Consider the following 21236-nt stretch of genomic DNA (forward strand, 5'->3'; position numbering starts at 1 on the left):
AAATTGCAGCACAGTGCTCTCATGCAACATTGGCAGTCTACAAGCATGCATTGGCAGAGAGTCCTAGTGACCTCAGTGCATGGAAGAGATCTGGTCAGGCAAAAGTTGTGGTGAAGATAGATGACAATGAAGAAATGTTGTATGACATGGAGAAGAAATCGGGAAGCTGGACTAATCACTGCCATGATTCGTGATGCTGGAAGAACACAAAACTGATCCTGGCAGTGTTACTGTGTTGGGTGTTGGACCTGCACCAGCTTCCCTTTGGATGAGATAACAGGCCATCTGAAATTGTTATGAAATGTGTTCTTGTTCATGCCATGTTTGCAGAAAACACCTATGCTATCTGGAAATGAAGGTGGTTTTGCTCAGCATAAGAATAATGCCATTTAAGCATACCAGTAGGAACCCTTCATTCTTCCAATGCATCCATGTGATACGCATACATGTTTAACAATTAGGTCCTCAAAATATGATGCAAATGCTATGTAATCTGAGCACATATAATGGAATTATTGTGGTAATATTGCTGACCATTACCAATCTTTATAAATTCTGAATTATTAGTGCTGCGCCATATGAGGTGATATGTGCATCCTATGGAGTGCACATGTTACATGAGGCACATGCTGTCATCCAGTGTCAAAAAGAGACACTGACATGTATGGGCTTTACCTTGCTTAACATGGGTGTCAATAGTGTAATGGTTAGCAGGTCAATGTCAACCACTGTACATCCAGGAAACCAGAGGTACAGGGTAGGATTCCCTGCAGTGTCTGCCCTTCCTGCCAGAGTGAGAGGCAGGGGATGTCATATAGCCTCAGCAGCTGGGGTGTTGTGAAGTGTGAATAGGACTGGCTTAGCATGACCATATTGTACTTGAATTATCTTTGAAGAGAGAAAACAGTGTCCATCATTGGAAACAGTGAAACCTTATCAGATGCTTGTCACAGTTTTGTCATGAATATGGAGGATAGGGATAGGGGTAGGCATGACTAGGGGCTAGCCATCAGTATACCACCACACAGCAGGAATCCAGGCCTAGGATGTGACCGCATCAGAACATGTGCAGTGGATGGTCGAATTGTGAATTTCTGAGTGCTCACACAGGGATGTCACACACTACACATTAGTTCCTCTTTCGGTGGTCCAGCTCACGGGCACGGCAAGAGACTTGGCAAGGTGGGGGGCACAATGTTGACAAAGGGTGCCCTGACAGTGAAAGCCTTGCCCAAAACAAAATATTATATATATATATATATATTATATATATATATATTGTTTTGGGCAAAGGCTTTCACTGTCAGGGCACCCTTTGTCAACATTGTGCCCCCCACCTTGCCAAGTCTAAATGCCAAGCCAAATATATACATATATCATATTATATGACCCCTTTGTTATTGAGGGCATGTTCTTATATACACATATATATATCTATATATATATATATATATATATATATATTATATATATATGTAATATATATATATATATATATATATAAAACCAATGTAACTCAGAAACGTTGTCACAATTTTTATCTGGGTTATTCAAAAATAGCAAGGATTCTGCGAATGTACACTGAAGATCAAAATGGGCCAGCAGTTTGTATTAACATGGCCAGGCCATTTGTCTGGATATCTTCAATACTCAGTCAGAACTGAGTAGCGGCACAAGTTTTGTAGCGTAGGTTCGAGCATGCGCATTCGCGTATCTTAAGAACGAAAGCAAAACTCGACACCAGGCGTTGCAGCCTCCGTGGGCCGCGCAACGTCGGTTTCCCAGACGCGCAGTGGTTAACGCAGGCGCGTGAACCACTACACTAACGGCACCCGGCGCGCAGGCTCAAATGTTTTGTCTCACTTGGTGATTCTGCAAAATGATAAACGTTCTCAGGCAAACATGGGATAGCCTTGTGCGTTTTGAACACATTTCGACCCACTCCATTCAGCACTCATGAGACCGCTACATCTGTCCGGTTAAGGGGCCCCTCGAGAACAGCACTACGGGGCACAGTGTTGTTCCCGGTCAAGAGGTGAAGACCCATTCTGTTCTACCGCGGCGTGTTTTTTGTTATTGTTGTTTCGTTGTTTTTTTTTTTTGCTGTCATTCTGGCGACATGGGCGGCGTCCCGCGGCCTACCGGAGGCCATTGGAGGGATACATCATATCGCATTGGTTCGCTCCCTGACGCGGGAGGCCTTCTGGCACGCGCAGCTGACACATGCTCGACACATGAACCGTTCTTAACGCAGCAACGTCCGTGGTCACCGCAGGTGGTCAAAATTGACACATGGACTCCAGTTGGGTTTAACGGGTCGATGTTGGAAAAGCGTTGGAGGGCCCACCGCTCGGAAGGGGGGGGGGGGGGGTTCTGACTGACACAGGACTCTTCTATCACCTCAACTGCCAGACGGGCCCGACCAACGCAAGAGATCCTCGGCCATTCGGGCTCCCGTCCCCGGCCCTGTTACGCAAATCTTCCCCTGGCCGATTCGGGGTCCCTTGTTGACACAGCATGCCCTGTTAGGTGTTGTGGGCCCCTGAACGATACAAGAGCCTGACCAATGTAAATCGCAGGCCCGGCCTTGTGCCTGCTCGGGAAATAGGCTCCCAGAGCTCCGTCCAGCACGGAGCTGACTGTTCGTTGCTCGTCGTCTCTGGCTGAAATATAGGAGCGCGCTGTCTGAGTGTTTGAGGGGTCCCTATCATTGCAAAAGATCATCTTACTGACATTTGAGATCACGGCCCCATAGGCGGGACCCTTAATGTGACCTGCAGCCATCCCTTCGGACCCTTCAGCCTTTCCATCGGGCCCTTGATCCTTGGCCTCGAGAGACCCTTCAGCTCCTCTCCGGTCTCCTCAAGCACCGCTCCGACGCGGGGCCACTCTGCCAGACGGCCCCTATTCGGCACTGTGGCCCGGACTGACACAGGAGCCCCTCATTAAGTCAGGGACCCCGAACACTGCTAATCGCAAAACCCGGTTTCGTTTCTGTTTGGGAAATGGGTCTCAAGAGCTCAGAATGACATGGAGCCGACTGCTCCGTGATCGTGGTCTCTGACAGGCTTGGATACCTGCGTTGTCTCAGAGGTTCCTAAAACGGTGCAGGAGGACCTCAGACTGATATTTCAGGTCATGACCCTACGGGCCGCGATTCTTTATGTGACGTCCTTCGGGCCCTTATGCACTTCAACCGGGCTTTGATGGTCGGTTGCGGCGGGCCGCCCGGGCCCCTCTTCGGGCCTCATCAAACACTTCCCTTGGTCGTCTCGGGCCCTTGCGAGCTCAGGGCCCTCCGTTAGGCTTTGTTGGCCCCTGACAAGGCCCGCGACCAGTGAAAATCACTGGCCTCGGCTTTGTAGCTGATTGGGAAGTGGGTCCTCAGGCCCATACGGACACGGAGCCGAACATGTGGGACAGTGGTACCAGACGAACATATAGGCCCATATCGACTCAGGGGGTTCCCGATCGGGGTAAAGGGTCCTCTGACCGTTATTTGAGGGCCCGTCTTCGCAGGCCTGGCCCCTAAATAAGACCCCGACCAGTCCCTTATGCCCGTAGACCTTCCAACCGGGCCCTAGACCGTCGGACCCGTTGACCCCTGGGCTTTTCGGGCCTTCTTGAACACTGACTCTGGCCGACTCGGGGCCCTTTGACAAGACAGGGCTCCTGTTAGGAGCTGTAGCGCTGCAAACAATGTAAATCGCTGGCTCCGACTTTGTCCCTGCTTGGGGAATGGGCACCTAGGCCCTTGCCGCCACGGAACCGACTGTGTGCTACTGGTGGCGTCTGACCGAAATATAGGCCCCTATTGGCTCAGTGGGCCCCTGGTCGGCGCACAGGCCCTCTGGCTGGCATTTGAGGGCCCGTTCCTGCGGGTCGAGGCCCCTGAATAATACCCCTGGCTGGGTTTTCTGGTCCTTAAATCGGATCCTTAATTGTAGTTTTCGAAGGGCTCTTTGGGCCTCTCGTTGTGCCCCCCCCCCCCCCCCTCTGTACGCGCTATTGGTTCAGCTCATTCCACTCCTACGTCCCGACGTCGTAAGGCTGCTTGAAGGCCGAATTGCTTCACCTGTTTGGTAGTAATTTCCTAGCAAAGGGTTTTCGCGACCGTGTGCCATTAGAACTTCCCATCGTCAACCACGACGATTTATTGGTTTTTCACCAGTTCTGTACGTTTGGCTTCAACACATAAAGTTCTCAAGGAAAATATGGACTTCGTTCCAGACTGAACATAATGCAATCACAGCAGCTGTGGTATTTTGTAGTTTTCAATCTTCAATATTATAGTTCTCAATAGATAACGTGACTGGCGTCCATTTCTGTGCGATAACAAAATGAAGAGCGATGGTGTTTTCAATCCCGCCAGCAAATCTTAGAAGCATTTGGGGCACTCCGCTTAAGAACGCTTGTATAATTAGCGCCCCTTTAACAGAACGCAGCAGCGTGCTCAGAGCATCGACGTGTTTGTAGCGGCAAGCCAGACAGAGGACCCCTATGCAGGGTTATATTGACTGCACCCGTCTTGTTGGTAACAAAAAGTGGGCTGGCTTGATAACTGATCGTCATTAAATGCGGCAAATGCATGCTTCCCATCCGCAGTAGACAAGTGCAGTGTCTAAAGGTCGAAAAAACACCTAAAGGTTTGTTGCTAGCGATAGCCTACACGCATGGGCATTGGATACCAGCCTTAAACCCTGGTAAGGGTTTACCAGCCTTACCAGCTATCAGCCTTAGGCATTGATAGTGTCGCACTGGTAACGGTCTTCATTATATTCGAACAGGCGGCGGGGAAACAGCGGCAGCGGGGGAGTCTGCGCTGCCAGCTCGAAGACCGTTCTAGCGGTGCCACCAGTTGTGCTGCTAGTGTCTTATCCACAACATGCTTGACCCCTGCTCCGACGATCCCGGACGTGGCAGACCATGCTGCCGTGGAAGATAACGTGTCAGCTAGAATTTTCTGCCAGTCCACCGGAAATGTCCATTGTCGAATGCCACTGCAGTCAGACTTGAAAAAAACCCGAGTAGGGCGGGATTTTAATGCCATCGCGCAATTCAGTGTCACAACCAGGGGAGTTGGAATTTGTACGGTCCGTGGGTGTCGCGCACCCTCACTTTCCGAGGAGGCAGGGCATTAGCCCCACCTTCCATGCACGCTATGGCGCTGTATGAAAAAATCGTTCGCGAAATGGGGTTTGTCACGCCCATTTTTTTAAACGTTTCTTCGTCTAATGTCATATGACCAAACAGAGGTCGTTTATCCATGGGCGTCGCCAGTGAGGGGGGTGGATGGTTCCAGCTCTCTCGATTCCAAACAGCGCCCCACCCGCACATGAACGGCAAAACTGGAAACGCCCTTGCGTGGCGCCATAGGCGGATGACTCGCTTGCCAACTTTTTGCCACGTTACGCGATTCTGATTTTGCATTACAGAGTAAGGTTTATACCAACACAACATATGCGATATTGCAGTGCTGCGGCTTAGGTGGATCGACCGTAGCCCGAGAAACTCTTGGAAAGTCTGGGGAGAGAAAGTCTCCAGACATTTGATTCAGCTGACTGCTGATGCTTCCAGATATACGCAAACAATGCGCACAGGGGCGTCACTTCTGCACCGTCTGGTACGCAGTGTTCGTAGACGCGGGTTTCCGCGGTCTCGGAGAGTGAATCGATTTCGCGCGGACCGACGATCTAGAGTTCATTTCGGATTTGGTTGGGGACGGTGTAGGTGGCTGAGCTCCTTGGCACATCGTGCCATTGTTGCGTGAGTGTAAATAAGCGGCGTCCTTTGTGGTAAAGTCCGAAAAGGTCTGGAAGTATTTGACCATACGAGACACGCGCCGAACGCCTGAATTCATCCACGGAAGATTTCCCTCTGGTTGACAGGTTGAACCTAGATATAGGTGAGCTACTCCTAGCCTCAATGCTTTTTGGGCTGTTTGTTTCTTAGTGTGCTATCTGGTTATTCAGTGACATTTGTGTGTTATATGGATGCGATTTGCTATTGTGTGTATTGGTTGTGGTGTACATTAAGTTCCATCTTGATGTTTGAAAATGTTGTTTGCCATGCATTTTCAAGCTGGACTGTATTGTCTGCTAAAAGGTGAGCATGGTTGCAGGGTAACACAAGGTTTGATTGAGCATAAATATTTTTTGTGGTTATTTTGATGGAAGGATATTTCATGATGAAGCATAAATTTCATTGACTGTGCTTAGCTCTAAATGTTTTGAACATGCACATATGTCTGCAAATGTGTTGCCCAAACAGCCTGTGAACTATGGGGGATTTCAGGTGTCTAGGTGCTTTGGCATCCTGAATGTACCATACTTCCCAAGCTACCATTATCTGCAGGATGGCTGACAGTTCACTTTATGAGGCTAGTAAAGAACTGTTAAAGAGTTACAGATATAAGAAATGTGGGATTGACTAATTGCATTTTATGAAATGCAAGCAAGTTTTCCTGACTATTACTATGAATTATACATTTGCACTATTTCTTAGGTCATAGATGATTTATGCAAAACATAAGCAGGTATGCAATTTAATTGTCTCTTACTTGTTTAGTGTTATGAATGTGGAGACATGACCATTTAATATAATGCAGTTCAAGTAAATGATTGCAATATGGATAAGAAATTTCCATATTATGCATAAGTACAGCATATTTTCCACTGTCTATCATGCCCTTATCACTGCATGTCTGTATCATATGTATTGGCAAATACTTAGGTACACTTGTTAGTTGTCCAGTCTGCAAAAAAACATATTTATGATTGCTGCTAGTCAAAATGATTGCAACATACACAAATTATCACTGAAATGAATATATACTGAATATGCTGAATCAGATAGAATACACACCAAGTACTGGCCTAGTTGATAGTTTAATATCAGGATAATTTTGATGTGTCCTGAATGAGGCAGACCCATATAATGTTACCAGATACTGCCATATGGTTCAATAATTGATCACACTTCAAAAACTCACTACCAGTATCATGTGTGCACATCTTATTTCTGTGTTAATTGCTGGACAGAATTGTCACATTGAGGTTATGAGTGTGTAAAATCATCAGAAAGATATTTTGATTTCTTTAGTTATTTACTAGCTGCTCAGCAGCACTTCATTGAGGCATAATTTCTAACATAAGGTTTGCAACCATTTGCTATGATAGGATGGTATAGCATGCACCAAAAAGCACACATCCATGTGGCATTGCATGACATTTAGTTTTTTCCCATATACTGCTGCTCTCCCTATTTTATCTGACATAGTTGGCAGTCCCATTGGCCCCCTTTCTGCCAACTAGCTGAGCATGGAGTGTAAAATGGCCACCTACTCCTTTTGCAGCAGTGCTGCCAGCTTCAAGGTCCTCTCACAGTAGCTCATCTTTTTGGGATATGCCTGCAGGATTTCCAGCATTTTTTATGGAGATATGGTCAGGAAGACCCTGGAACTGTTGTCCCAGGATCACTGATGGGTCCATTAGTGCCACCATTGGGCTCTCTGTGGCATGTGAGTGGGCATGCTATCTTGTGTGCAGATGAAGGCTGCCTCATCAGAAGCCATTTTCTGGTGATTTGTGGGGTGTGTGTTGGTCCCTTGTTGCTCCAAATGACCTCTTTATGGTTGTCCTTTCCCCCAATTATTACATCATTATGCTTCAGCACAGCTCTCACCCTCGCATCTTGCTATTTTATTTTTACTGAAGTGTGACTTATGTGACCCCTTTGTATGCTGTAGGGCCTACTGAGTGATGCTACAGTAAACAGCAGTGATAGACATCTCCCAGCCCCTGTTTGTGAATTTGACTCTCTGGTCTCCCTTCAGGGCAGCTTTGACATTGACAGTTTTCACCACCTGGCTTGCCTGTGGGTGCTGGCTGGTATTTGTTGTCATCAAGAGATCCTCCATGTCAAAATATGCTTCTTCCTTCTTGGCTGACTCTGCCCTGGACTATTCACATGACTCACACATGTGTGCCTTACTGGGATAGGCCCTTTTAATAGAACCCATGTCTGCTGTTCCACCATGACAGATATCTGTGGCCTGTTAAGATAAGTGATTTGTTGAATGATTTGCATCTGTTGCTCAAGAAGTTCAAAAAATGCACACCATGTTTCATTCTTGCTTCACATAATCATTAAAAGTGTTAAAGGTGGAGAACCAAATGTGCTAATGGATAATGAGAAAAAAATGTATGAAATGCCTTGTCCATTAAGAACAGTGAGCAGTGCCAGAAGACCATGTGTTATAGCTGCTTTACTTTGTTAGGGATGACCACTAATGGAGTTTTTGTTGAAGGTGGCTGACATTTCATGTTTTGTAATCAAACCATGTGGTGAGTGGTTAGGAGCTGATTATTATCTGTTATTTTCATATAGCACACCTAGAAATAGCTTGAAATTATGTTCTTGTGATCAGTTATGGCTACAGGTTGAACTGCAAGATCCACAGAAATGGGTCACTACCTGAAGTCTGTGACCTATGGGCCTTGTCCAGGAATGACAGCCCTGCTTCCATTGTTGCTGAGCATCATAATATTGTTTGAGGTGCACAGTTCGCATAAATGGGGTCTCTTGTCATCGAGGCACAGTAGAAATACATCTGACTCCAACCTTTTCAGTACAATTTCAACTGGAATCTTTAAATCACTTATTTCAAGCTAGTCAGGGAGAGAGAGAGAGAGCGAGAGAGAGCGAGAGAGAGCGAGAGAGAGAGGGAGCAGGAGTGTGAGGCGCGCCACGCAGCGAGCATCCGGAGTCCGGCCCCGCGCCAGCCAGTGACGCCGAGCCTGCCACTGCCCGCAGGGTCGGTGGGCCCGCAGGGGTACACCGTGGACCAGGTCCTCAAAGGCGTCGGGCGGCAGCTGTCTCAGATGCTGCCCGGCCACACAACGATGTGGAGCCGGGTGGGTTGCGCGACCAGAAGCCAGACTATGGAGATCATCAAGAGCCCAAGGGTGGGTGGGGCGCCGCTGCTCCCGGTTCGGCGGCGGGCCGGTGCGCCGGCTCGGTTCTGCTCGAGGTCTGCCCGGACCGGAGGGCTGGGGCGGGGCGCCGGGCGTGGGCATGCCGCATGTCGCCAGTGCCAGGGTGTACTATGTCGTTACCTGTCTGACGGCAGTTACCAGTGTGCGATCTGGCCTACAGATGTGTGCCTGGTGGCCCCCCCCCCCCCCCCCCCCCAATATCCCAAGATCCCATATGCATGGAAGCTTATGGGATCCTAGATCCACCTTGGGATCCAGGTCCATCTCTGCTGGTTTTATACAACTGATGCAAACTACACCGGAGGACTTCTACTTCATTGCTGTAGTGAGTGCGCACAGGAAACGTTGTGCTGTTGTTCCTGAAAATTTGGTAGATTAGAATTGATTAGTTTTTTCGGATATGCGACGATTTTTCAACTAACCTTTTCTTTTGTCTAAATCCTGGAGTTAATGCTGAATTTTTATAGATGCTTTGTTTACAGAAGAAATTGAATGCGGTCTCTGCGACAGTTTTGTGCCGCGCACGTGTAGTCGTACAAGCACACATGCCTGTTCCATCCATCGTGTTGCACCCCAGTGGCGTAAGGTGAGGCGCCTCGCGTGGTCATGAGCCCATGCAGTGCGGTGGCGTCATGCGCGGGCCGGCCCAGCGAGCCCCTGGTGGGCGCCTAACGGACGCGCCGCGCAGCAGGTGGAGAAGGTGCGCATGCTGGAGCGCTTCACCGCCGCGGAACCGGCTCCGGGGACCCTCTACCTCACCGCCAACCCACCTCATCTTCGTCGACCCGCGCAACAAGAAGGAGACTTGGGTGAGCCGGCCCGCTATGGCACGAGGGACGGGGGCTTTAGGCAGCCGTGCAGCGTGCTTTGACAGGAGGGGAAGGGCAGTCGGGCTTGATGATAGTCCATGTCGTGCCATTGTTTATATGCGATCACAGGTAGGGTTGTGAGATGGCGTGTCCGCAGGCGCGCCGACATTCCCACGTAGCTTCCTGCTTGCACGCCTCGTTCCTATTCCTAAGCTGTGTTTTGTAAAACTGACCATGGTGAGATGTTAGTGATAATATTCTGCTATTTTAACGGTTCACTTCGATAGACGTGTAGGCAACAACAAACGCCTGGTGATAGCGTCGGGCGCCACGGCGTTTCCCGTTGGTGTTGCCGCGCCCGCCCCGTTTCTCACCGGCTCGTGACCCCGTGGCCACTGCAGGCTGTTGTGGCGCCAGCGTGCCTGGCAGCGGCGCGCGGCCGGCGGCGCCGTTCCGGCGTCGCGCCGCGCTGCTGACGGACGCGGTCGGTCGCGCCGCAGATCTCGCACATGCACGTGGGCTCCGTGGAGAAGCTGCCGCTGACGCAGGCGGCTCGCCGCTGCTCGTGCGCTGCAAGAACTTCCGCTCGGCCACGTTCGTGTTTCAGGCGCGAGCCCCGACTGTCACGACATCTTCACGTCGCTGCAGCAGCTGTCGCAGCCAGGTGCCGTGCTCTACCGGCGCCGGCATCGGTTCGGCGGCGCTCAACGCCGTGCATGCAGGCTCATTTGCGTTTGGTGCCGCTTGAATTCGCTGGACGTGAAGTTGTTCTATTTCTGGCGATGAGGATGGGAGGTTGTGGGGTACGTCATTTGACCCACGTGTTCGGACGCCCGACCGTGGAGGCGAAGGGCTGTGATCGTGCCACGCCTGTAGATATCGGCATTGAAGCGTGCCCCGACACTTCCAAACATCCGCGCTTGATGAACTCGCTAGTACTTAGCACGTGACGCCGTTTCTCTGCTGACTGACGCAATGAGGCTCGCCTACAGCCAGCTCTGCACCGTTCTTTGGTACTGCGCCTCGACCGTGTGCTGGGCCTTGGACCCTGACGCTCCGCCGCCGTTCTAGTGGAACTGGAAGACCTGTACTGCTTCCACTTCACGCCGCGCAGCACGGAGCTGCGCCAGCCCGACGGCTGGGACACGTACGACCTCAGCGACGAATTCAGGTCAGTGCCGGCTCCGACCAGCTCATCACGCCGGCGCCCCAGTCTCTGACCTGTCAATCATGTGGCGGCTCCCTGGTGGCGCCGTCTGTCCGGTCCCGTGCTTATTAAAGCTGATCATGAAGTGTTTTCACGTAGTTTACGTGCATAATTCATGGCGTCATAAGGCCACGTGTCACATTTCGCGGTCATTGCGTTCAGTGGCGTGCATTGCACAGGAACTCATTTGGTGAGGCATGCATCACAATTAACGGCCGGTTGCTGGCGGCCTCTGGCGTCCGGCGTCCGGCCGGCTGTAAGGAACGCCGCGTGCCCTGCGGCAGGCGGATGGGGCGTACCAAACGACGTATGGGCGCTGACGGACATGAACGCTGCATACGAGGTGTGCGACACGTACCCGTCGCTGCTCTGCGTGCCGGCCGCCGCCAGCACGGCCGTCCTGCTCGGCTGCTCGCGCTTCCGAAGCAAGGGCCGCCTGCCGGTGCTCAGCTACCTACACTCGAATCAGGTGGGCGCTTGACTGCCACCCGCCGCATCAACTGCGTGCGTCGCTGGCAGTTGTCGGGCAAGACGTTGCGCCTCTGGTCCTTTGGCAGTTGTCGAAACAAAACATGACTCGCTGTGCTGTGACCAGTCAGATGTCCAGTTCGGCGCGGTGGGCACAACGTGGCGCCAGGGAGGCGCGTCTCGTGATCTCGTGATTGGTGGCGCGCGCATGCCGTCGCCGCCGCGCTGCTCGTGCAGACGTCAGTCAGGCAGTCGCCGGGGGCGGCCGGTGACCGGGACGCGTGCCGCCGGGCCGCTGACCGGACGCGCCCTGCGCTGTCGCAGGCCAGCATCTGTCGGTTGCAGTCAGCCGCTGTCCGGCTTCAAGGCGCGCTGTCTGGAGGATGAGCAAATGCTGGAGCTGCTTACGCGGCACCAACCCGTCAGAGAAGCTGATGTATGTCGTGGATACGCGGCCCAAGGTGAGTGAACCGCCCGCGGGGGGACGTGTGACTATGGGTGACATGTGAACGGGTGATGTGTGACACGGGTGATGTGTGCTGCGGATGAGTGTGACGTGTGCTGTGCGTGACATGTGCTGCGGGTGACATGTGACGTGGGTGACGTGTGCTGTGGATGGCATGTGAAGTGGGTGGCATGTGCTGCGGATGATGTATGCTGCGGATTACATGTGACGTGGGTAACGTGTGCTGTTGATGACGTGTTAAGTGAATGACATATGCTGCGCATGACGTGTGACGTGGATGACGTGTGCTGTTGTGCGGCGCTTGACAGAAGGGGAATTCAGTGAGTATGTCGTAATGAGGCTAGTGGGACATACAGAGCGAACGGTTGGAATCAGTATGCACGATCTTGGGTTGCGTGTTCTCCTGTCACATTTGCGAACCGTGACCAAGGGGGATGGGGAGCGGGCGGGCACAAGGCTCACCGAGCCTTTTGCCCGTTTCCTGTTGATTTTTGCCATCAGTTGATATGTGAAGTCGCTTGAGCATCCGACTATGAGAGCCTGGTCTATCTTTTCCCCGTGGTTTGCAGATCAACGCTATGGCAAATAGAGCGTCAGGGAAAGGCTACGAAAACGAGAACTTCTACCAGAATATCAAGTTCTACTTCTTCGGCATCGAAAATATTCATGTTATGCGAAATAGCTTAAATAAACTGGTGGAAAGTAAGTGCCCGTTTTTGGATATGGCCATATGTTTGATAGTTTGAAAGCTCTTGGCAAGAAGCTAATGTTTTGTCTTTGTCGTCAGCTTTATAAGAAATATAAGGCTACGATGCTTTGTTTGTGCACTCCACTAAACTGGCGGCTCAAAAAGACCTCACTAGTCCGGATGAATCAATCATCGTATTCCACAAATCGACCAAAGTCTCCACCAGGGTCGCGTACCTCCCAGGGGACATCCCGTTCGTCAGAGTCGTGACAATGCATCGTTGCCAGACGATTGCCATATTGGCGCCGGATGCCGCCGGCCGCGACCGTCCCCCGCGGTGCCGCCGCCGCCGCCGCTGACCGCCCCCCGCCCGCGTACCCGGCAGCCTGCGAGAGCAAGACGTCGGCCATGTCGACGTTCCTGTCGGGCCTGGAGTCGAGCGGCTGGCTGCGGCACGTGCGCTCGACGCTGGAGGCGGCGCAGTTCGTGGCCGCCTCGGTGGAACAGGGCGTGACGGTGCTGGTGCACTGCAGCGACGGCTGGGACCGCACCTCGCAGACGTGCGCGCTCGCCGAGCTGCTGCTCGACCCCTACTACCGCACCATCCATGGCTTCCAGGTGAGCGGCAGATGGCGCTCGCCGCCCGCCACCGCTCCTGCGGCAGCCGGGGCACAGCTAGCGGTTCCCTCGGCAAAGCCCGACCAGTCTCCCTGGACTGGCGGCTTACAACGATCGGACCCTATTGCAGGGAGACCAGTCTGCCACAGGCCTTGGGCTTGTTTTGTCACGTTGGTGTGCGTCGTACTGCACGTATGTGTGCTGTTTTCTTCCGCTCGGTGGGCTGGGCTGTGCGTTCCGTGAGCGGCGGTCAGCTCTGACGGCTCTGGCCTCCGCCGCCCGGCAGGCTCTGATCGAGAAGTGCTGGCTGGCGCACGGTCACAAGTTCACGGACCGCTGCGGCTTCATCCAGCAGGACCCCAAGGAGATCTCTCCCATCTTCACGCAGTTCATCGGTGGGTGCACATTGCGGAGATCGTGACTCAGTGTCGTGATTGTTACCTGTGACGGCTAAGCGCTGCTCCCTGTTGTTCTATATGTCCTACTGCGAGATCCCCGCTACAGGAGCGTGGGGCCGGCCGCTGTCTGTTGTCGTGTCCTTCCAAAACCGAGTCCCGCTGTCTCGGCTTGTGCGCAGCTGGCACATCCGTGTCATGCTCCACCTCCGCTTCTGACGGCTGACGTCCTACCGTGACCCTGCGTCAGTCGGTGTCGAGTGTCTAGTATGTGTGTGGGTGTGGGTGTGGGTGTGGGTGTGGGTGTGGGTGTGGGTGTGTATGTGGGCGGGTGTGGGTGCGGGTGTATGTGTGGGGGGGAGGGGGTGTGGGTGTGTTGTGGGGTGAGTGTGGGTTGTGTTGTGTTCAGTGCCGGATTGAATCAGCAAATGTAGCTCAACTCCGACCGCGTGCCTAGTCAGCGTCGAGTTGAGTCAGCAGCTGTAGTCCATCTCCAACCCTGTGTTAAGTCAGTGTCGAGTTGAGTCAGCAGCTGTGGTCCACCTCCGCCTCAGATGCGGTGTGGCAGCTGAGCCAGCTGCAGCCCCAGGCGTTCCAGTTCAACGAACGGTACCTGCTTACCCTGCACGACCACGTGTTCTCGTGCCAGTTCGGGACGTTCATCGGCAACTGTCACAAGGACCGGCAGGACCTGCGGTGAGTCGGCAGCGGGTGACGGCGGTCGAGGGCCCGGCGGCAGGCGTGGCCTGCCCCGCCGGCGGAACCCGGGACACGGCCGGCGGCCGGACGCGGGGTGTATGGGTTGAAACACCGCCGAGCTCGCTGCTGAGAGAATGACCGCAAGTGAAGTAACGCTTCACTTCCGGACGGTGGCGAAAGTCTTTGACATGGGCTTGTTAACGTACTTGGTGGGGCATTGGCTTCCGACCTTGTCTTCGTTTACCCCGCGCCTTCCACATGCACGGTGTTCCCCCTCCAGATCTCCAAGAGAACCCCCGGAGAACGCTGGCCCTCCTGACGCTGCCGTTGTTGCCTTGCCTCAGGCTTGTCGGAGCGCACGTACTCACTGTGGGGCCCTCACGGCACAGCACCTCAGCGAGTACACCAACGCGCTGTTCGACCCCACGCGCTTCCCGGGCGCGCTGAAGGTCGGCCTGCCGCCCCAGGTTGTCCGGTGAGTGTCCGCTGGCTTTGCGGACCGCGGGCCCCGGGTGGGGCGAGCGTGTGCTCGGAGGCGTGGTTTGGCGTGCCGCCAACCGAGCGTCGTCGGCGGCGAGCGTAGCCCCCGCGGGGCTCGGGTCTTGCTCTTATGCGCTTTGAGTCGGATGTTGCTGCGCTCCTGGTCAAAGTCGCGTGCTTCGTCGTTAATACTGAGGCTGGAAAGTGCCCGTCAACGTCCATGTAACCAACGTTTGTTTTGGAGGTTGTCAGATCCAGTTGCCAGTTGAGGAGGCCAATTCTTGTGACTAAGTTAAAAGAAAAGCTACTGGGACGAAAATCTATGCACGACTCTGTCGTCGTGCTGCCATATTGGTGCCTCTCCGGATGGAGCGCAGGACCGTACCGTGACCGATAACAAGCAGCTAACTTCACGTGCCCGTTCGCCGCGCGCTGGCCAGGTTCTGGCGCGGTATGTACTCCCGCTTCGAGTTCGGCGTGCATCCACGCGAGTGCCTGCTGGAGGTGGCCAACTACCTGTCGGACCACAACCAGTCGATGCGGGACCATATCCGCCTGCTCGAAAAGGTAGGCGGCGGCTCTGTCGTGATGGATCAGGGTCCCTGGCCCGTGGGTAGGATAAGTTAGTGGTCGGGTCTGCCGTCGCTGACTCGAGGTCTGCGGTCCGTTTGTGTAGAGATTAGGCTTTCAGGCGTGCCGACCTCAGGACACGGCGGCGTCTGCTATAGCCACCGCCTGGAGAGCAGTGCGCTTGTCTGTATGGGGCCGGTAGGGGAGCTTCGTCCTGGGTTCGGCTCGATCGGACGCCATTTGTGCGGCCCGGAGCGGACGGCCGCCGTCGCCGCTCCGGGCGGGCGTGTGGCCAGCCTGCTGTTGTTTCTTGTGGCCCGGGGCTGCAGACGTGTGGAGACCGGGAGCGGGCGGCCGCCGTCACCGCTCCAGGCGGGCGTGTGGCCAGCCTGCTGTTGTTTCTTGTGGCCCGGGGCTGCAGACGTGTGGAGGCCCGGAGCGGGCGGCCGCCGTCGCCGCTCCAGGCGGGCGTGTGACCAGCCTGCTGTTGCTGGTGGCCCGGGGGGGGGGGGGGAAGGGGCAGGCGTGCGAGCTGTCGGCACGCTCCGGGCCGACGCCGCGTGCGTGACCGTTCGCGGGCGCGTTGCAGCGGATAGGCCAGCTGGAGAGTCGACTGAACAACGCCGATCCGGAGAGTGGCGAGAGCGCCGACGGCGCCGCCACTGCTGACAAGCTGGCCGATCGGCGCCACATCAACGACCAGGTGAGGCCGGTCCGGTCCAGTCTACCGAGCAACGACCAGGTGAGGCCGGCCCGGCCCAGCCTACCGAGCAACGACCAGGTGAGATCGGCCCGGCCCAGCCTACCGAGCAACGACCAGGTGAAGCCGGTCCGGTCCAGCCCACCGAGCAACGACCAGGTGAGGCCGGTCCGGTCCAGCCTACCGAGCAACGACCAGGCGAGGCCGGTCCGGTCCAGCCTACCGGGCAACAACCGGGTGAGGCCGGTCCGGTCCAGCCTACCGGGCAACGACCAGGTGAGGCCGGCCCGATCCAGCCTACCGAGCAACGACCAGGTGAGGCCGGCCCGGTCCAGCCTACCGAGCAATGACCAGGTGAGGCCGGCCCGGTCCAGCCCACCGAGCAAACGACCAGGTGAGGCCGGCCCGGTCCAGCCTACCGAGCAATGACCAGGTGAGGCCGGCCCGGTCCAGCCCACCGAGCAAACGACCAGGTGAGGCCGGTCCGGTCCAATCTACCGAGCAACGACCAGGTGAGGCCGGCCCGGTCCAGCCTACCGAGCAACGACCAGGTGAGGTCGGCCCGGCCCAGCCTACCGGGCAAATGTGCCCTCTGGCAATGGCCTGCACCGACGCCGGTGGTGCGTGGGGTGCGGGTATTGCCATCTTTTAGAGCCGGCCAGTTAGAGTGACGGCGAATGACTTGGTCACGAATCACGAGGGCGGCGATTTGCGGCGCAACATTCGCGTCACGGCGCTGCAGTACAAAGCCCAGCCCCGCATTTGAAATTGGTTATCTGAGAAAGCCTCTTGTTGCGATCAGCCAGCTGCTTTTTTTCTGGAGAGAAGCTGTTGATCCTGATCCTTCAAACATGATGAGAAAACTGTGACGTAAAAACTCTGGAAAATTTTACATTAATTGTAGGGCTCCTTTTTATGTTGTGATTGTGTGATCGAATACATCGGTGGGTTGTTTTTGCGTGGGACTAGAAGTGAAGCCCACATTTAGCTGACTAGTGGACATGGGATCAGCGGTTGTCCGCGTTTTTTATGGTATTGTTATCATCTGATCGTAGAAACTGCGGTAGCTTTCAGTCTACAAGAAGCAGTGCACCACAGACGATGCATTCATATACATCTAATACCATCAGATCGCAAACGGATATGCCCAAGGTGTGCTCGGCTAAAGAGGGGCATCGTGCATTGCGTGAAAATAAACCCCATGGTTACCGGCCGGGGCATGGCTTAACGATAACATTTACGACGCAAGCAAACTGAGTGTGGATTTTGGCTGATGAATGCGCGCGTTTCACAAAAGAGAACCGTAGGATTGGGTTGCCTCTAACCCGCCCGGTTTACCTCAGTTTGTTCAGTTTGCCTGCGATGTCATTTGATGTCATTTTACAGCTGATGCTACTCTTTCGATTGTACACGTCTGCTAGTAATTTAACCTGGGTGCTGCCGATCTATTGGTTTTAGATGTCGGAAGGATTCATTCCTCCGTTTTTTGCTTGCAAATATTTGTTCATTGTTTTTGATCGGAATGCCTGGGCGGTAGATCAAAGTGACTGTTTGACTGGCATTGTCTGTGCTGGGCTGGACGGTGACCTCGCCGGGCCGGCGGTGACCGTGGCCGGGTCGACAGGTGAACGCCAATCTCCAGCTGCCGCCGCTCAGCGTCGATCAGCTGACTCGGGAGCTGGACTCGGTGGCCGTCGACTGGGTCTCGCCGCGGGGTGTACGCGAGTGCAGCTGCACCACCTCATTCGACCACTTCAGCAAGAAGGTGAGGGGGGCGCCGACCGCCACGCTTGGGTCGGTGCGGTGCCGGTGCTGTTGTCAGAGCCAATGCCAGTGCCAGTGCCAGTGTCGGTGCCGGTGCCGGTGCCGGTGCCGGTGCTGTTGTCAGAGCCAGTGCCAATGCCAGTGCCAGTGCCGGTGCCAGTGCCAGTGCCGGTGCCGGTGCCGGTGCCGGTGCCGGTGCCGGTGCCGGTGCCGGTGCCGGTGCCGGTGCCGGTGCCGGTGCCGGTGCCGGTGCTGTTGTCAGAGTCAGTGCCAGTGCCAGTGCCGGTGCTAGTGCTAATGCCAGTGCCGCCGTGGAGTAACTGGATAGATCCGTTGCCGACTGGGCACGGATATGACTACTGGGTACCTCATTGGCCTACCACAATGGCTAACGCATAACGCATATGCACCAACTAGTGTGTAGCGTTGTTGTAAAGATCGCAAACCTTTTAACGGCGATGAAGCATTTGTTGTGTGGAGCTTAGCCGGTGTGCTCTCGTATTAGGTAAAAGTCGGCCCGGAAATCAAAACGCTGGTTCATCGACTGCCGCTTCTGTCGCACACGAAATCCACATTTGTGTGGGAAGTTCGCACTGTGCCGGTGTCCACATGTCCGCATGAGGTGAGGTGTGTATGCAGGGAGGGGGGGGGGGGGGGAGGGGCGTGGCGAGCGTGCCAGCTGACCATGCGCCCGGCCGGGCAGTTCCACTGCTGGCGGTGCGGCGACATCTTCTGCCAGCGCTGCCTGGACCGGTGGCAGCGGCTGCCGGGCCACCTGCAGGGCTCGCCGGCGCCCGTCTGTCGGCCCTGCTACAGGCTGCTCACCAACTCCCAGTCGGTCGACTCGCAGACCGCCTGAGAACACGACTTCAACCCCTGGCGACAGCGCGTCGGCGGCGCCGCGCCCCGGCTCCGCATCCGGCCCGGCGCCACCCTCGACCCCTACTACCGTCCGCGCGGCGGCGACGCCTGGTGACGAGCGGGAGGCGGCGGCGGTCGCGACGCGGCGTGTCCGACCCGGCGCCACCCTCGACCCCTACTACCGTCCGCCGGGCGGCGACGCCTGGTGCCAAGCGGGAGGCGGCGGCGGTCGCGACGCGGCGCGTCCGACCGGCGCCTGTAGCCGCGTCGACCCGTTGGACACACTTCCGAGATCGTGGCAGGTTTCGTCGGAGTGGTGGCTGCTCTCCCGGCACTCTTTGTGGTGTGCTCCGGCGCAAGGTTAAATCACAGGCTTACGCTTTGGACCGGCCAATCAGGCTACCTGCACCTCGTCGTAAAAAATCATGCGCACCAAAATTTGAAAATCAGGGCGCCGTAACCCCGGCGCGGCGGCGTCTGGACCCGCCTGCCCCGCCCGCGCAACACTGGTGCTTCGCTGACGTGTCCCGGCTGCCGAGAGAGCTGGCGGGCGACAGCCGGGCGACGCGGGACGGTGTGGGGTCGTGCACGGTCGCCCGCCGGCGCCGGTCAGGGGTTGTGAAGGCCGTCTGCGGGTCGTGGGGGAGTCAGAAGGTGCAGCAGCGCAGCTGGTCGACAGGGCGCTGGAGGGGGGGGGGGGGGGGGGGGGGAGGGCGGGGAGGGAGGAGGGGAGGCGGTGCCAGTCTCAGCGCTCTGTTCTGATAGTTGACTTGCGGCGGCGGTGTTGAGCACCATCTCTTCCGGGATCATGATGGCCTCGTATGAATTGCCTTTCTTGTCAGGGTTTCATTCTGACAATCTGTTTTTCCCATGTGGTTTTACTTACGAACATTTGGTTTCTTACGTCGTACCTGTCTTGCATTCATTCTGGGTGGCGTTAGTGGACGTTGCTGACGTTATCCCAACCAGGCACACCTGTCGGGAGGCGACACTCGTTCAGAAGGCAATGCCGTGGATTTTCTGATGTTTTTTTACGCAGAATGGTCGAGTTAGAGGGCCAAGGAGCAATCCTTGATGTACGGTTGGAGCAAAAGGGATTCAAGTCCTGTGGGGCCCGCTGATCTGTGACCTTGACCCGCGAAACTGGTGATGCGGCGTTTGCTGCTGAAACGATGCTTGGATCTCGGGCGGCGCCGACATTTGGAGCCGCTCCACCCGAGTGGTGCGATGCTGGAGGCGCGGCGCCTTTTCCACACCTCTTGCCGTTATTGGGATGCATGTACATACCTTGTCTGTGCCCACGCGCCTGCTATGTCCTTTTGGGACGGGCGCCGCCGATGTCATATCAGTTATGGGAGCCGGCTGGGCTCGGCTCTGTATAGGTGTGCACTTACCGACAATATGAGGGTCATCTCTGTAGCCTGGTTTTGTCTCAATGATGCGTTTAGTCGAGACGTTGTGGCAGGGACGGGGACGTTGTGGCTGCATCGACCGCCGGCCGGCGGGTTCTGCACAGGGGCTGGTCGGCAGCCACCCCAGGCTCGTCCGTGCTCAGCGAGGCCGCGGCTCTGCCGGCGCCCTGGTCTGGTCGCAGCCCCAGCACGCCTCAGACGGCCATCTAGCCACGCGGCGTGCGTGAGCCGCGATGCAGGTCCGGCTCGCCGCCGGCCGCCACTGCTGGGCTTGTATCATCTGTGATGTTACCAAGGAGTTATCCGAGGGTGCGGCATTCCGAGTGTGTCTATTGTCTATCTTGTTTAGCAAGACTGTGCGCGATGTTTGCATGCCCTGCCGTATTAATGTGGTCTGGAAATAAACGACGCACAAGTGATCTAAGACGTGCGAAGAAGACCCCATTCAGGACAAGTGGGCGGCGTTATTTGGCTGGCGGGTTATCTGTCCAGCATTTTTTAACTGGACGTTTGTTCAGGCTTGAGTTCGACTCTAGCTAAATCACGAATTGGGTCGCGACCTTAATCACGAACTTGGTGCATTGACTCACGCCCTAACGGTGTTGGGGTGAGCCGCTAGCTGAGTCAGTTCGTCAGGAAAATACCGCTTTGAGCCACGAGCTGAAACACATCCTCTTTGAATTTCATTATCTGAATCGTAGGCGGATCGTTTCTAGTAATGTCTTGTCGGTGAGCCATACAGGTAAAAGCAGAATGGTAACATGGTGAAGAAAAACGTCACGTCCCGAAAAACTTGCATGCCATTGCAGTGTGCTGAGATGAACGGCATGCCGCGTTAGTCGCTGAAATCGGCACATTTTTTTCTTAAGAGCTGTAACGCAAGCAATGGGTCTGAACTGAGCTGTATCAAACACGTTTTGGAACGGCTATGAGTTTAGCCGAATTGGATCCCATAATCTGTGAGCTGGTCTTGAACCGGCTAAAAAATCTAGCATGCGCCTGCGTTTGTCACAGTCCACTTTCGCGGTCCCCTCAGCCTGCAAGTTTCCAAATTGTGTGTGTGCTGGTGGGCGGTTGTCACTGCCTACGTCACAAGAAGTAGC

At 55.1% G+C, this 21236-nt stretch overlaps 1 protein-coding gene and 1 pseudogene across 1 annotated transcript in view; both read left to right on the top strand.

The window, feature by feature from the left end:
- LOC119108727 (serine/arginine repetitive matrix protein 5-like) overlaps positions 1–9867 on the top strand; it is a 73490-nt gene extending 63623 nt beyond the window's left edge. Inside the window, exons 4-5 of the mRNA XM_037232358.1 lie at positions 8815–8915; positions 9688–9867. Coding sequence (XP_037088253.1) covers positions 8815–8915; positions 9688–9867 — 281 coding nt within the window. The remainder of the gene's footprint in view (positions 1–8814; positions 8916–9687) is intronic.
- A 447-nt stretch (positions 9868–10314) lies between these two features.
- Positions 10315–19390, top strand: LOC119108596 (myotubularin-related protein 8-like; annotated as a pseudogene).
- Positions 19391–21236: the final 1846 nt, after the last annotated feature.

Source organism: Pollicipes pollicipes, unplaced genomic scaffold (assembly GCF_011947565.3).
Source record: "Pollicipes pollicipes isolate AB1234 unplaced genomic scaffold, Ppol_2.1 Scaffold_6686;HRSCAF=7923_pilon_pilon_pilon, whole genome shotgun sequence".
NCBI lineage: Eukaryota > Metazoa > Arthropoda > Thecostraca > Pollicipedomorpha > Pollicipedidae > Pollicipes > Pollicipes pollicipes.